Raw genomic sequence first — 16,814 nt, 5'->3', positions numbered from 1 at the left:
ACTCCCTCTCTAGGCTGTGCACAGGGTCAGAAACAAATCACTCAGACATCATCACAGAGCAGTCTAAATAAATACCATAAATATCAACACTTTATATATTTGAAAAGTGAAGCAATGTTAATTGCTCAGTCATGTCCGACTCTTTGCAACCCCATGCACTGTAGCCTGCGAGGCTCCTCTATCCATGAAGTTCTCCAGGTAAGAATACTGGAATGGGTGGCCATTCCCTTCTCCAGGGGATCTTCCCAACCTAAGGACTGAACCTGGCTCTCCTGCATTGCAGGCTTACCATCTAAGCCACCAGGGAAGCCCTTTCTATATAGCGGAACCTTGGGACAAAGATTTCTTTGAAGTTTTATATTCATCAAAGGAGTTGTTGTATTTGTATTCTGTGGTAAAGCTGACTGACTAACTCATATATAACACTATATTAACCAACCCTAAGGGTTAATCCAAGTAAAGACCAAGCAAGAATTAGGGTCTTAAATATGTGAACAACTTAGTTCCCACTTTTTACCCCAGTCCTGTCCTTAGGCATAACATTGTAGATGGAACCAGCTTTGCAAGAATGCTAGAAAACAGCAGATAAATAAAATCCACTGAGTTGGGGTTTAATCAAAGTAATGTACTCTTAAGAAGAATTTGAGAATCCAGATTAAAAAGAACATTTCATTTCCATTTGTTATATACCTAAAAGTGAATTTATTAAAAGTAGATCACATCACTTCAGGAAATTCAGAAAACTATATCTAAATACACTGAACGCAAGATATTCCTCATCAATTTAGATTCTTATAGCTTCATCAAGATAAAATGCAGATGAACTGATTTAGATCAGGCCTTCATTAAATTTTAGAACTAGCTTTTGGAAAACTGTGTATTGAAATGTTCAGTCTGATTCCTGAGGAGGTGACAAAGCCATGAGCGGATAATGATAAAGTGCATCACTGCTGGAAATAACATAGTCTGCCTTTGGTTTGTGCTAATATACTATAAGACAACTTAAACTTCAATTTTAATATTAGAAATCCACCTCGTTATAAGTAATCTCAAACTCTGCATGCTATCGGCATTTTCACGTGTAGTCTTTGGTGAGCTTGAAATACAATTTGCTGTTTATGCTTCTAATGTAAATCTCCAATTTCTGGTTGGCCACTCCGGCACTAAGCCAGAGCTCTAATTTATTTCCATCTTTCCTTATTTCTTACATCAAAAGAGACTGTGGGTTTGAATAACAAACATTCAATCGACTTAGACGTGGGGTGGCAGGCAGCACAGGCATTACCTGTTTACCTTTTATTGCCTTCTTTGAATTGGCTTTTCTGGGAACAAAACCAATAAGACATGCTGTTCCTTCATCTAGTTTTCACCAAGGATATTTATCAGAAGACATCCCCCTCCCCTGGTTCAGCAAAGAGCAGTGGCAGGGTAAAGAATTCAGACTGGAAGTAGGCGTCCAACATAACACCATCATAGATTATTGCTCTACCAAGTCATGCAGGATTTCGCTGTCCTTCAGACACTGGCTCGGGCTGATAATTGTTTTTGACTCCAGGAGATGCTGTCGCTAACACATTTGTAACCTGTAGGACAACAGTGTGGTGGGAATGGAATACACACTGGTTTAGTCACTTTGGAACTTTGCACTGGTTCTTCCCTCCTCTCCCCACCTTGCTGTCTTGCACAGTAATTGGCCTAATAAAAGGCAGAAACAAGAATTTATTACACCTTGGGAGGTACTTAAAACAAACTTTATTCTCAAGAACAGCAGTTATGTCTAGCTGCTGCTGGGTATTTTGATATTTCCTGTAAATACTTAGTCTGAATATATTCAAAGTCAAATTGCTAATCACTCAATATCCCTGCAACTTTCCTGGTTCCCCAGGTTTTCTCTTATGATACTCCATGTAAACACTGTAATTGGAAAGATACATAGATCAGCATCCCTAGAGTCACATGATCACATCAATCTGTGAAAATAGCATGACTTAAAAATAAAAGTCTCTTAGTACTCTGCCAACAGGCTTTGGCATAATCTTGGCAATCACTTAGATTTTTTTTTTTTTTTTGCTGTTATAATTTTTCCCAAGTGGAAATAGTCTCATATTTTGCAGAAGTTGTCCAAGCTAATGAACATCAATCCATCTTCCTGGGTACTAAATTCGTCAGCTGAGTGTATTCGGTCCACATAGGAATCAGTAAAGTGAGTGTGAAACTGCTCGGTGGCTGCTCCTTTCATCTTAAGAAATTGCAATACGAATTCCTGAAATCGTTTATGCAGGAATTTTTATTCTTTAAATCTTCTAGTGTTAAAGCAACAAGAAAACACTTAGAATGTCCTTTGGTGGAATCTTATTACACTTGTTAATATATGTAAACTGATATTCTTTGATGCCAGCAAGTTTGTTGCCCTTACAGAGAAATCTCTGCACAATGAAACAAAACAGAATGGAAGGAGGACAAAATAAAATGTCAGTCTTTGCTGATTCGAATTAGATACATTAACAGATTGTCTGGTAACACAAACTGGCAAGAATACAAAAAATCTACATATTACAGTATTCCAAGAAAAATAACTTCATTTGAATACAAAAGGATAGATACACTTTCTTTTTTCCTGTAGCCACTCTTGGGGACAGTGGATGTGTGCTCGCACTGGGATGACTCAGTGCTGCTAAGATACACAGGGTATGACTGGCTGGAGCTTTTGGAGGGGGCTGTTACACGTGTGCATTACTAACATCAGACAAAGAAATCTTTCAACCAACAAGGGTTACAGAGCAACGGTTCACTAAAGCACAGGTTGGAAGGGGGTTCAGGGGCTGAAGCAGGCCAATATGGCAGCTTGTAACAGACTTCCTTAGACCCACAAAGCAATGCCAGCAAAGGATGCTTCTATTTGGTTGGTCCACACACAGGGCCAGGTGGTGCTGGGGCGCACCACGTGCCAGCAGCAAATGTTTTTTAGGTTGGTTGATTTGTTGTTGTTGTTGTTGTTTTTCTTTCCTTTTGGGGGGCTGTCACAGCCCTTCCGATGGGTGGTAAGCTCTGCAGCTGGCAATGTGATTCGCAGTGATAATATCAACAGCTGCCAACTCCTCTGGGAGTCAGAAATTAACAGTCTTGACTCAGGTGTGCTGTCCACGGCTGATAAATATGGCTTAGTTCAGTTAGGCCTTCTTTGTACACTGTGTTTGAGTAGGGGTGTCTGAGGGCGGGTTTCCTATGTTAGTAGCAAATGCTGGGGCTGTGTTTGCTTCCCCAGAGCACGGCCCGTCTGGTGGCTGGGTGCGCCGCCTAGATGCCCAGGGGGCCGGCTGTCCCCAGCAGAGCGGCCAGCAGCAACAGCAGCGACAGCAGCGCGGGGGAGCCGCGCGGGGGCGCGCCCTGGCCGGAGTCGGGGCCGCAGCTGCCCGCCTCCTCGCACCGCAGCTTCTCGCACAGGATGCCCGTGTACGCGGCTGGGCACAGGCAGCGCACGTTGTTGTGGCACGTCCCTCCGTTCTGGCAGTGCAGGAGCTCGTTGTCGCAGACATTCGCTGCAGAACGAGGGAGGGGGGCGCGGGGAGGAGAAGCAGAATCAATTTAAGTTCATCTGGTACATCATGTTTTAAGCGTTAAAAAAAAAATCTCTATCGATCTTGTGCTCCCCCCTCCCCTCCGCAAACTAAGCACGTGACTCCGATTTCCAAACAAATGTAGTTTGCTGCCTTTGTTTTGATCATATTAATCCTTTTCATATAGATTTTTTTTTTTTTTTTTGCTGCAATCTTGGATATTATCATTGTCCATTTCAGACTATCAAGTACAAAGAAATGTGATACTCCGGGTTTGGCAGTTATCTTCTCTTCACGGAACTGGGACCTGTTGTGACCTCCAGGGCTGTTCAAGGATAGTGCCTCATACAAGAATGCAGGGCTTTGGAGCCAGATAAATGGAATTAAAATGCAAAGCAGTACTGCTAGAATGACCAAGAACTTCTAAGGGGTGGGCCATTCTCTCCGCGGGTGATTCCAGCGCTGCATGCAGGAAGTCGGGAGCCAGCGGCAAGCATGAGGAGGGAGGGGTGGGGCAGGGGGCAGGCAGCATGCTCCAGGCAAGGTGGCAGCCAGATCCGAGGAGAGAAAGCTTTTCATGGGAGGAATGTGAGGAAGAGCAGTGCATTTGTGCCTAATAGCCTATTAGGATATTAATCGCTTTGTAAATATAGCAACTAGAGTCCAAGGTTACCTTGATTTCCAGGGATAGTAATAAATGCAATGGTGAAACCCTGATTATCAAAACTTTATTATGTCCATCAATTAATAAAATCCATTTGAATAAATAAAGCAAGCAATTTCAGATACTAAAATTCATTCACAGTCCCTGTCATGTAACTTGCATCTCTAATAATTTATTTCTTCAAAGATCAAGTTTTCCTTATTATTCCATGTCTCCTATTCCTTTAGATAATCAAGGTTTCACTGATTTAGCAGAATAATAAATAGAACACAGGGAAATGAAAACACCAAAGAGGAAAAGAGCTAAGAACGCTTCCCAGCAACATATGCCACTTAAGCACTTACTATATAGAACCACCCTGGAAAGGGGAGGGGGGGTGGTGCAGAGCAGAAAAAGTAGCTTCTTATAAATTATAACATTCTTCATCTTTAAAAAATGTCATAGTCAAATTTCCCCAATTTAACACACATGCACACGCATATTCATACTATCAAGTGTAAAGTATTTTTAAAAAATAACCCTCTTCTCCCAGTAATAATTCAATAAAGAATATTGTTTTGTCCATTAATCATGTTCAACAGTTATGTCACCGTCAAAAGAAGCTTCTTAAATGTAAACATGCTAATGCCCTGTGTGCAAATGAGCTGAGAAAAGATGGTGGTGGATGCTCAGGAGTTAATAAAAATGTGCCCTAAATAGGGCCCTATCTTCCCACCTTTCACAACAATTCCTTGGAGACCTCTATCATAGTTGTATAATGGATTGGTATAATTTTCAAGTGTACCCCCACGTGCTATCTGTAAATGTTAGAAGTGACTATTAAGGCCTACTAAATCCTTCAGGCTCACAATATTGATATACAAGGTAGTGTTTCAAGGGTTCTAATGATTATGTAAGCTACTTCTCATCGGGTGACTTATAAACCATAAATATTAGACCCAAATTATAGTATTTTACGAGCCTTGGTTAAAAAAAAATGTCAAGATCTGTAGCTCTGAGGCAAAATCTACAAGACTAGAGTGGTTAAACTCATGGTCAAAACTGACAAAATCCTACTCTTTTTTTTTTGGTTGTTGTTAATTTGGAAAGCATACATAGGGTTTCAGGATTTTGTTTTGCTTACGTTTCAGAAAGTATCTGTTTAATTGGAGCAACATGGAATAAACAGATCCAAATAACTGTTTCCATTTAAAGTTAAAGATTCTCAGCATTTCTTGTTCCAGGCAGCAGATTGCTGAATGGGATATTTCCTTTCATTGGGGCACTACACATAGGGAAATATTGTTTCCATCAATATTGATAATTGCTTGCCTTGAATAATTGAGAAGAAATCAATAGTTAATTAAATATCACTCCCCGTAAGAAAAAAAAAAAAGCGATTTTTCTTCTTCTTGGACTTGAATGTAAATCAGTTGTTGAACAGAGGTTTCTTTTTTTCAAGAATCTGGTGATTAAGTTAAAATTCAATACCTTTCCTACATTTAAATAATCTACTAGTTGATGTTGATGATTGTGAGAAATGTAATAAATACTCAAGGACCAGATGAAACCCAGGATTAATAATCACATTAATTGGAGTAATATGTTTTCTGTAAGTGATGAGAAAAAATGGAACCTGGAATATATTTAATTACTTTAGAATTTACTTTAAGACACATTTCAATTGGTCTCTTGATTGTGCTATTCAGCAAACAGAGCTTTACCATATGCACAGATCTCTCTGTTGGAATCACATGTTAGAAGCACATCTAAACCGAACTACAAATCTTACCTGCTATTCATAAACTTATGCTCCATCCTCATGTCATCTTAAACTAAATTTGTGGTGCCTAATGAATAAACTAAGTAGTTAACAAATATCATTAAGCTCTTCTTCAGCATATAAAACCCTGTACTAAACACCATGAAAAAATAAAAGAAATAGCATGATCTCTGCTCTTACGAAGTTTAAATCTGGTTTGGAAAATAAAAAATATATACAAAAAATAATATAATGTAGATTTCATTAAAATACTTTTCTCAGTTCTGTCCAGCTCAGTCAGCATCTGTTGTGTGTCAGATGTGTTACTAAATCTACCGCGGTATGGTTATAACTCTATCTGCCCTAAAGGAGCTTACAGTTTTGCAGAAAACAAACAAATGAACATATACAGAAATAATTATGATACAATATGAAAAAAAAAACTATAATGGAAGCAAACTGCTAGGGGAACTCAAACGCTGGTATAAGTAATTATCTGGAGGAAGATTTGAGAAGAGTACAGAAAGGAGATTGTATTTGAACAATGGCATGCATCAAGCAAATATTGGTAGAAAAGAATTATGGTTGGGGAAACTCTATAAGCGAAGGCAAGAAGATGTGAAAATACTTTGTGCTGGCTGTTAAGCATTTGTCACTCAAGTCTAAATCCACCTTTCTTCTGACGCTGAGGCTGAAACCCTGCACGCTGTCTCCTGGTTTCCACCAACAGGGTGCACTAGAGAGAAAGAGGAGGCAGGAGGAAGGGAGCAGAGGTTTCCCTTTCCCTGATCAGGGCTCCTCCTAAGAGTATTGTCCCAGCAATGGCCCCACATTCCAACAGCAGCAGTTTGTTCTGGGGCTCAGCCTTTTTAGAACCAGTTTCAATCTCACCCTTAGAGGTTTCTGCCCCAACCTGGCAGTATTCCTTCTCTAGAGGTGTGAGCCCCAGTTCCAAGGGGCTCCTGCCTACCATTTCAGGGGTAATAGTAGCAGTTAGGCATTACCTCTCCTAAGAGGCATGGGTCCCACATCTGTGGGGTCTCTCCTCCAAACTGTTAGCTTCTCATAACCCCATCCTCTTTTACTACTCCCTTCTCACACAATTGAAAATTTCTGAGTTATTTCAGTGTCCTCTTCTCATGTCTAAATTCTAAAGCACCTGTTTAACCATTTTCTTTAGTAAATTCTCTCTACTGAAATATGTAGTGTGGGTTCATTTTTCTGACAAGCCTGAGAGACACATGGAAAATGTTGGTGAATGATGAAAATTCTGTGTAACATGCTACAGAGTTTAGACCGTCTGAGCCACCAGGGAAGCTCAACAAGCAATGAGAAGCTGTCAAAGACCTATGGGCACGGTGGTGATTTAAAGGGGGGAAAGGTGAGGCTAGGCCTGAGAAAGGACAGGCTGGAGGCGAGGTGACCAGATACTTCAACAGAATAGGACTGGTCTGGGTTAGAGCAGTGGGGAGGAGGCAGGAAGAACATATTTGGAGGCAGGTTATTTGAAATAGGTAAGAGAAAGTCTGAGGTTCCTATTTTTGACATTTGGACACATCATAATGCAATTTATTAAGAAAAGACTGGAGGCAGGGTTTGGTTAGGGAAGAAAATAAACTCTCTCTCTCTCTTTTTTTTGATCTGTTGACTTAGAGGGATCACAGCCTCTTCTGCAGGGGTCTTGTTATTAGTTGGAAAAAACTAGTTAAGAGTTCAGGAGGTAGTTCTTCCTGGAGATACAGATTTGGAACAGGGGTGATGGTGGTCATTGTTACAAATAGTGAAGAGAAAGGAATAGAAGACCTCATCTGCTAGAATATAGATTAAGTTGAAAGGAAAACTGAAAATAGAACCCTGAAGAATATCCACATTTAAGCCATAGGCAAAGAAAGAAAAACCAGGAATGATGCTGAGAAAAAAAGATTTCAGCAAAATGCAGTGATGATATGAGGTTATAAAATTAATCACAGAAGTCTTCCTGCTGTGGTTAGCTGGATCTAGGAATAGCCTGGAAGAGTATGAAAGGAAGGGCACTTTGAGCTGGGTAAAGGAAATATGCAAAGTAAGCCCTGCATGCTCTTGATTGAATCTGACAGAAGGGATTTTAGAATAATTAGAAAAAGGATTGGAGGAATTTGAGGAATTAACATTTAATAGAGGTCTTTGGTTGTCAGTCTAAAGTAGTAGCTTTCAACAGTGGATGATTCCCCCCCGCCACGGGACACCTGACAACATCCAGAGGTGTGTTTGGGCGTCACATCTTTGGGGAGGGCATGGTGCTGGCATCTCGTGGGTAGAGATGTTACTAAATATCCTTCCATGAACAGGGTAGCCCCCTCTCCCACCCAAACAAATAATTACTCCTCAATTAACATTGGTGATAAAATGTTGAAGGTCTGGATCAGGTTATCGGCCACAGCAATGAAGATGGGCAGGTGTCCTTATATACATTGGGGGAAGGAAAATGAAGACTCCTTGGTGATTGTAGGTCAGAGAGAGAGAGAGCTTTCAGGTGAAGAACCACAGGAATTAAGATGACTGTAGTACTCAAAACTGAAGTAAGAGCAGATTATCTTCCTGGGGGAGTTAAATACAGACGACGAATATCTAAGACAGGCCACTTAATATTGCTTACAATTAAAGAGGAACCAAAATCACACTTGTCATGTAATTTGTTCTATACCTTGCTCTGATAGAAATCAAAACCTGTGGTTCAAAAACTATCTAGACAAGCTCTAAATGAGGAAATTGAAAACAATTAAGGGTAGCTCTGGAACTACAGGTCTCCAAATTTATAGATTACTGCTTTTCACACAGAAGGGAACAGTCGGAAGAAATGCACAGTGTGCAATGCTTTCCATGCTCCTTAAGACAATATAAATAACTTCTGTAGAGCCTCCGGTTTTCACTTGTATTGACCAACTGATCTGTTTTCATATCACACTGGGTGGAGCTCTTGTTGAAAACATTAAATTTCACATCTTCTAGAGTGCCACCACATTCTGGCAGAGCTCCAAAAACAAACCAGCCCATACATAAAATACCAAAAATATCACAGGTTTAGGTTGAGAATGGCAAATATGTTGCATATGCTCTCATTTCCTCTTCCTCTATGTAGAAAACATAGCTACTTAATCATGGCATTCTCTTGCACTAACCTTCAGACTTCCTTTCAACACAAGGTTCTGTAATAACGAAGAACCTTTTGTATTCTATTACAAATTAATCACCCAAAGGGATGTTGCCTATAAGCTTAAGTGATACATAATGGCCCATCTCTGAGAACCCTGCCTCGCAGGTAATGAGCATCAAGCTATTAATAAAATATCTTTATCCCACAGAGAACATGCCCACCAGGCCCACCTGTGAATCACTGCAGGGAGGAAGAGGCTAACATATCACCTTCAGAGGCTGACCAGAACCAGGAAATGTTTGACATTACTCTGTCCCCTTTTAGTATAAAAGAAGCCTGAATTCTAAACAGGCAAGATGGTTCTTTGGGGCACAAGTCCACCAATTTTTCAGTCTGCTGGCTTTCTGAATAAAATCTCTCTTCCTTGTCCCAGCAACTCCTCTCGACTTATTGGCTTGCTGTGTGGCAGGCAGTACGAGCGTGGACTTGGTGACAGTTTCAGGCACTGACCACCAGTTGATGGAACTGCCAAGAGGATAAACATTTACAAAACCCTGGCATTATCTCCATTTCATCTTGCATATCACTGCAGATTAAAAATCCAAATGGGATTTCTACCCAACAAGCACTTTGCAGTTATCACTTCTTTATTTGGTATCCTTCTGTGTGAATTTGCCGCAAACTGGAAACGCTGACCTTATTTTGTTAAATATTTATGTCAAGCATGTCCTGATTTTTTTTTCTTCATTGCTATTGACAAACTAAGAATGTGCTACCCCTATAAATAGTGAAGGTTCATTTTTAAATCTCTCACATAATACTTGATTTAGTATTGGAAACAAATTGTTATTTGCTGCTGCTGCTGCTGCTGCTGCTGCTAAGTCGCTTCAGTCATGTCCGACTCTGTGCGACCCCATAGACAGCAGCCTGCCAGGCTCCTCTGTCCCTGGGATTCTCCAGGCAAGAATACTGGAGTGGGTTGCCATTTCCTTCTCCAATGCATAAAAGTGAAAAGTGAAAGTGAAGTCGCTCAGTCGTGTCTGACTCTTAGTGACCCCATGGACTGCAGCCCACCAGGCTCCTCCATCCATGGGATTTTCCAGGCAAGAGTACTAGAGTGGGGTGCCATTGCCCTAGATACAGTTATTAGGGCCTCCTAGGTGGTAAAGAATCTGCCTGCCAATGCAGGACACGCAAGAGACGCAGGTTGGATCCCTGGGCTGGGAAGATCCCCTGGAGGAGGAAATGGCAACCCGCTCCAGTACTCTTGCCTGGAGAATCCCATGGACAGAAGAGCCTGGCAGGCTACAGTCCATAGGGTCACAGAGTCAGACACGACTAAGCAACTGAGCATGCATGCAGGCACAATTATTATTATGATAAAATATAAATCCTTAGATATAGAAAAAGCTAATACTACTTTGATAACAGTTTGACTATATTCTAAAGGATCATTTTACTATTGATTGACATAAATGCATTATGTTGTGTCCAATACATCACTGATTCAATGGACACGAGTTTGGGTGAACTCTGGGAGTTGGTGATGGACAGGGAGGCCTGGCGTGCTGCAATTCATGGGGTCTCAAAGAGTCGGACACGACTGAGCAACTGAACTGAACTGAACTGAATTGAATACCACACCATCTAACCTATAATCCTGTGATGTTTCAATATTAGGAATGCTTCCAAACAAAGACAATCTTTGGCCCTTGATAGATAAGGTTATACTATTAATGTTAGATCCAGAGTTATATGGCTAAAAGATGAAATGTGAATCTTGATGGAAAGGCTAAAGACAGCAAGGTGTTCTAATAGCTCTGATAAGCAAGCCACCACAGTAGATACTGTATTCTATTACAAATTAATCACCAAGGGGATGTGCCTATAAGCTTAAGTTGTACATAATGGGAACCCTGCCTCCCAGGTAATGAACATGAAGCTATTAATAAAATATCTTTGTTTGGCTCACCGAAAATATCTCTATCAGGCCCACCTATGAATGACTACAGGGAAGAAGAAACTAATACATAAGCTCCTACATAAACTAGTTGTTTCGAGTTTATAAAACACTCAGAATTTTCACAGTGAAAGAACAGGAACAGATAGCATTTCCTCCCCGCTCTTTCACTTCTTCTTATTTTTCTTTTATCTTGGATCATGAGAGTCACAGGGATGTGACTAAATCATCTGATCCTTTAACTTGCTTTCTGTAGGTTTCCTTCTTGTTATCCACTTTTCCCCTTTCTAAACTGCAAACTATTGTCAAAATTTGAATGATAAGACTTTGATTCCTTTTTCCTCTATTCATCATTTCTAGAAGGGATGGAAAAGCAGACTTAGAGGGAACCCCAATGTGCAAAAAGGGCGCCAGCCAGGACTTAGAATCGCTACTTGTTCTTTTCTTCATTTCTTTTGTGACTTGGAGGGTCACTTATTCCCATTATGGTCATGATGACCCATTACATTACCAAAGGGAAGTTTTCTTTTTTCTGTTTGGGTCTTGTTCAAAGCTATATACATTTAGGTTTGCCCTGTCGGTAAGCTGCTAGGCTTGAGCAATGCTGGGCCTATATTTATAGACTTGAAAGTTTCTCTTTCTGGCTTTGTCTCCGGCACTTCAAGGAATCAAGGCAATGTGTTGCCATGACAGCCTTCCTTGATGGTTTTATTAACAAAGTGACCTCTACCTTCACCACCTGAAACAAGCCTAGGGTTGCTGGAGGAAGATATTCCAAATTGTTTCTGTTCTTTGCAAAGAAACCTGGAGGAGTGAATAACCTCCACCAAACAGGCTAATAACAAAGGCATGCGTGCAACACACAGCTCTGATTGAGGCATTTGAGAGCCTGCAGCAGGGAGATGAAGGGCTGTAATAATAACCCACTTATTCAGTCTTGGTGGCAGTTTTACTAAGTTTTGAGATGTGAGATGTAAAACTGAATCTACAGATTAGCTCCTGGTGTATAGAGGAAACTCTATTGACTGTTGTCTAATGGCCTTTTGGGGGAACTCTGGGTACATTTTTCCTATCTGTTTCTACACTTGGCTGGCCAAGACTGGGGATATGGTTTAGTGATAACAACACTGATTGAGAGTCATAAAACCCAAGTTCTAGTTCTGACTAGTCATCACTTTGCAGTAAGGCTTTCAGCATTATCAGGAAACCACTTAGTGACATCCATCCATCATCCAACCAGGCACTGTTCCAGATGATGGACGCACAGTGTGAGCCAGATGGACCATGCAGCTGCCTCTGTGGAGCTTACATTCTAGTGGCAGCTATGAAGTTAGGGAAAGAGTTTGAAGTAGTTATTATTTCTAAAGTCCTTTTGAGTTTTATGAGTTGCATGAATATTTCTCATGGAAAGCCTATCATTTTAAAAGACAAAGAGTGAGGAATCCCTCCTCTTTTCTGTCAGGTACATGATGACAGCTGGGCTTCTCCAATATTGTGAGCCCTGCTGATGACTCGGGTGACTGTTTGGCTTGATCGGTTTTGCCCGCTCGTGTCCCATGGAAGAGAGATAGTTTTTTTCTCATCACTAAAAGTATGAGGTGGTAGGAAGAGAATTAGGTGAAGAACTTGTGATTCAAGTCTGTTCTCTGCGGTTAATGGGCTGTGTGAACTTGGGGAAATCATTTAACCTCTTTGTGCCTCTCTTTCCGCACTTCTAAGGCAAGGATAATAACACTTGTCCTACTCATCGACCTCACATTTGTTGGGAGCCTCAAGATGAATTATGTGATGGTGCTTTAAAAAATACAAAACCTTAGTATACTTTGTTAATGTTCAATGCCTTCCCAGTTTCCCTTAATGCTAGAAGCTCAGAGTGGAAGAGTGAGGTGCTTATTTCTATATCTGCCAGAAGAATGAATTAATCACTACCTATCCAATTCAAGGTACTTGAAGTGAAAAGGAAGTAGATGTTGTACTCTTTCAAAGACAGCATCTGTGTCTGTCCTCTGAGGGCATGAATCTTGAGACAGCGTGGGGTCAAACATGCAGCTATTGAATATTTTAATTCAACTGCTGTGTACTTGCAAGGTCACTGTGGACAGGCAGTGCCTGCTTTCTCAAAGGTGACCTGTATATACTTGCATTCAATGTGCATTCTCCTGTGCCAATCAGAGTGCATAAGGTGTGTTTTCAGAAGAGCAAGGGTGATACTGTCCCTCGGCCCATCTTTAGCCTCTGCAGAGGTGAGGCAGTGTCTGTATGGACCGAAACCTGGGAGCCATCAAGTGGAAACATCCTTGCTTTCTTGCTCTCAGCCTGCATTCCTGTCAGGCTTTTTTCATCAGGGACAGTGATGCTGGTGGCATAATCCCCAGGTGACAGCAGCCAGCCCACTTTGTTTCACTGTAATGAGGCCAGGGAGCAGAGCTAAAGGGGCTGTAGCGAACAATGTGGAGCTGTCAGCAAGTGGTCAGACACGTCTGGGTAATCAAGTGCAGCAGGTTCTGATGTTACAGAGCAACCACTCTATACTTATTCATCTACTATCAAAGCACTGATTATGGGAGTGACACTTGCTCTTGTACAATCAAAGGAAATGCTACTCAAAACATCATAAGAAAGCCACGTTCATTTGAAGAGGCCTGTGTCTGCAGTATATGGTAACTCAGCTAGCATGAATGAGATAACAGGTGACTCGAATGCAGGAGCTAGAGGTACTGCCCAAACACCTCCAAGTTTTTAGTTGTTGCAACCTGAAAAAAAAAAATAAAACTTTGCTAATATTGAGATATAATTAATTCAAGGAGAATCCCACAAGCCAAAGGCTGGTCACCTTTCCTAAAGCGATCATTAATGATGTATTGAAATCCTATTTAGGTCAACACCTCAGACACAGACGCAGGCAAGATGCTCATAAAAATGGTGCTGAGAAATCACAGAGCTTCTCATTGGGTATCAGAAAATGCACTTGTCTAGTTTAATAAAAATGTGCAACCTCTTCTCTTTTTGCCCAAGGTGAAAGATGGCATTCATTGGGAGGCATAGTCACACACAATGGCAACATACACCAGGGTATAAACCATCATTTTAAAGTACATGACATTATGTCAAAAGAGAAAGCACAAATATTTATCCAGTGTGAACCCCTAAGTACAGACATGCACCTCTTCAAGTACCTTATGTAATAAAAACTTAAGAGAATGTACTGGAACAGATTCTACCAAAATGTGACCAATATTTATCTCTGGCTGGTAGGAGAGCAATTGATTTTAGTAACTTTAATTTTCATCTTTACACATTTCACTCTTTCCAAATTGCCTGGACTAAATATAGAGTCCTTGGAAAATAGTGAAAGTGTTAGTCACTGGTCATGTCTGACTCTTTGTGACCCCATGGACTATAGCCCACCAGGGTCCTCTGTCCATGGAGATTCTCCAGGCAAGAATACTGGATTGGGTAGCCACTCCCTTCTCCAGGGGAATCTTTCTGACTTAGGGATTAAACCCAAGTCTCCTGCATTGCAGACAGATTCTTTATCATCTGTTAATAAAAATAATTGTTACTTGAGAAAATAAGAGTATCTTTTACTGAGATGATAAAGGTAATTTCAATAAATGAATCGTGACCATATTTTGCCATATTTCCATATTTGTTATTAATATATTTTCCTAGTCAAACTACCAATTATCTTAAATGTCTACAAAAATTATTTCACAAAAGGCGAGAGTTCTTACATAATCCTATAACTGTAAGAGAGACTTACACACAAGGATTCCTTGTCTTGCAGAAGGCTGCATAGCTTCAGGTATGAATGGAACCAGCAGGGTCTCCTGAGCCAAAGTCATCTGTAGCCCAAGGGCCATCTCATGTGAACTAGTGCAGACTAATGGAACGTGAGGGGACATTTTTACACTTGAAGATCAAACAATAGTGATGACTTTAATCAGATCTCCCACCACCTTCTCATGGTCAGATTTAACCTAAAGAAAATGTATTTCATGCTGCTTGAACTTGTGGGAGACTCATATCTGCTACACTTGTACATGTCTGCACCACATATATGACCTGTTCATTGTGGCTGTATCATAAATATTCAGCCTTGTCTCTAGCAGAAATAAATGCCAAATAAATATTTATTAAGCAAGTAAACAGAAGTTGTGTTTTATTCCCTACCTTCTTCTGAGTGGTGAATACAAACATATTATTAGTAGACTGATATCAATATAGGTGGATAGATAGTAAAGATATCCACTTACTAGACAGATAGGTTGGCAAAAGGGGAAGCAGAAGAAGGAACATTTTAGTTTCCACAATGTGGGAGGTAAAGCTTCTGCTGAGCATGAGAGGCAGAGTAGAGCTGGGGTTAACTCCTAATCTAGAGTTAAGGGAACGGGGAGATATTTTGCAGGGAATGGGAAAAAGTTAACTAGGAACATGTAGAAAAACTGCTGGTCAGCTTTGACATTCCAGCTCAGCTTGTATGTCATGATTTGTCAGGGCTTCTCATACATGAATCCATAATGGAGAGCATTAGCTAGAAGAGAATGATGATTAGTTTTGGGTTTCTCCCTTTAATGATACAATATATGCCTTGGGAAGGGTGGGGGAGAAGGGAAGAGGCAAGGGTAGGCAGATGAGTTAAGAAATTAGAAGCACTCCTTTCATTTTTCATTAGTCAAAACACATTACCTCTCATTATAATTTTGGCATTGTGGGTAATATGAAGGCAAACATGACAAGGACGGAACTTAGTGACATGTTTCTTTTCATCAGAAGGTGACTAGTTAAATTTGGAACACAGGCTAAAGGAAAATCCAGATGGAGCTGTTCCATGTGGGCCTGGGGTGGAGGGGAGAGACCATCATAGCACATAGGAAAATGCAAGAATGAAGACTTGGTGTCCCTTGAGAATTATAAGACAATCCATATAGCCCTGTTCAGAGCTGAAGGCAGATCCGCAAGACATTTCACATTCTGAGTAGGAAGGAAGAACAATACTATAGGCTTTTGATTTTCAGCATAAAGAAATTCAAGTATCTGTGGCTGAAAGGAGATAATTGTGTCATTAATTCACATGCCTGGCTTTTTTTTTTTTTTCCTTTTGAGACAGAATTTCAATGCCTTTGAGCACTTTGTAAAGCTAAAATATAATCTGAGTTTCCTGTTTGTCGAGCTATAGCCAAATGTCTCCTTAGAGACTTAATTTTTCCTATATATACTTGGCAGGAGTGTTCTAAATATGGTCTAAGCCCTCTTAGGATTTTTAAACAGCAGGGATATTTAAGTATGAAAAATAGCTACTAAAATCACACAGCAGTAACTTTTTTTAATGATTTCCCCTCTACCCCCGGGAATCACTATAATTCACTTTTGTCTTCTGTGGCCTTGCTGTCACCATAATCACCTCCTGACAATGTCAAACCAAGTCTTGGGAGGTGATATTATAATGTCAGGATGAAACAAAGCCATTTTCCTGCTAATGCCAATGTCAAAGCAAAATGAATTGATGTCGATAAATTCAAGGTGAGGAAAACAACATTATGGAATCAAGAGAATGTGCAAAATGATGACATGAGTCATTTAGGGATGCTGGAACACACAAAAGTGACTGCTAATTTTCAAAAATGCACTCGCTATTGCACTGGGGACCAGGCATTTAAGTGATCTAAAATACATTAGTGAGGTTACGAAAGGACAAAGGGGTTACAATTATGGACAAGTCATAAGCATATCTTTTCAATAAAGTCACACCTCACATT

At 40.5% G+C, this 16,814-nt stretch overlaps 1 protein-coding gene across 7 annotated transcripts in view; it reads right to left on the bottom strand.

Moving 5' to 3' along the window:
- Positions 1-2,269: 2,269 nt before the first annotated feature.
- NTNG1 (netrin G1) overlaps positions 2,270-16,814 on the bottom strand; it is a 371,518-nt gene continuing 356,973 nt past the window's right edge. For all 7 annotated transcript variants that reach the window (XM_069573650.1, XM_069573646.1, XM_069573647.1 and 4 more), the window contains one exon: positions 2,270-3,539. In XM_069573650.1, coding sequence (XP_069429751.1) covers positions 3,298-3,539 — 242 coding nt within the window. In that variant the 3' untranslated portion in view covers positions 2,270-3,297. The remainder of the gene's footprint in view (positions 3,540-16,814) is intronic.

The sequence above is a fragment of the Ovis canadensis genome, chromosome 1 (genome assembly GCF_042477335.2).
Source record: "Ovis canadensis isolate MfBH-ARS-UI-01 breed Bighorn chromosome 1, ARS-UI_OviCan_v2, whole genome shotgun sequence".
Lineage (NCBI taxonomy): Eukaryota > Metazoa > Chordata > Mammalia > Artiodactyla > Bovidae > Ovis > Ovis canadensis.
The sequence above is the reverse complement of the archived record's forward strand: the minus strand, read 5'-3'. Positions and strand labels throughout refer to the sequence as shown.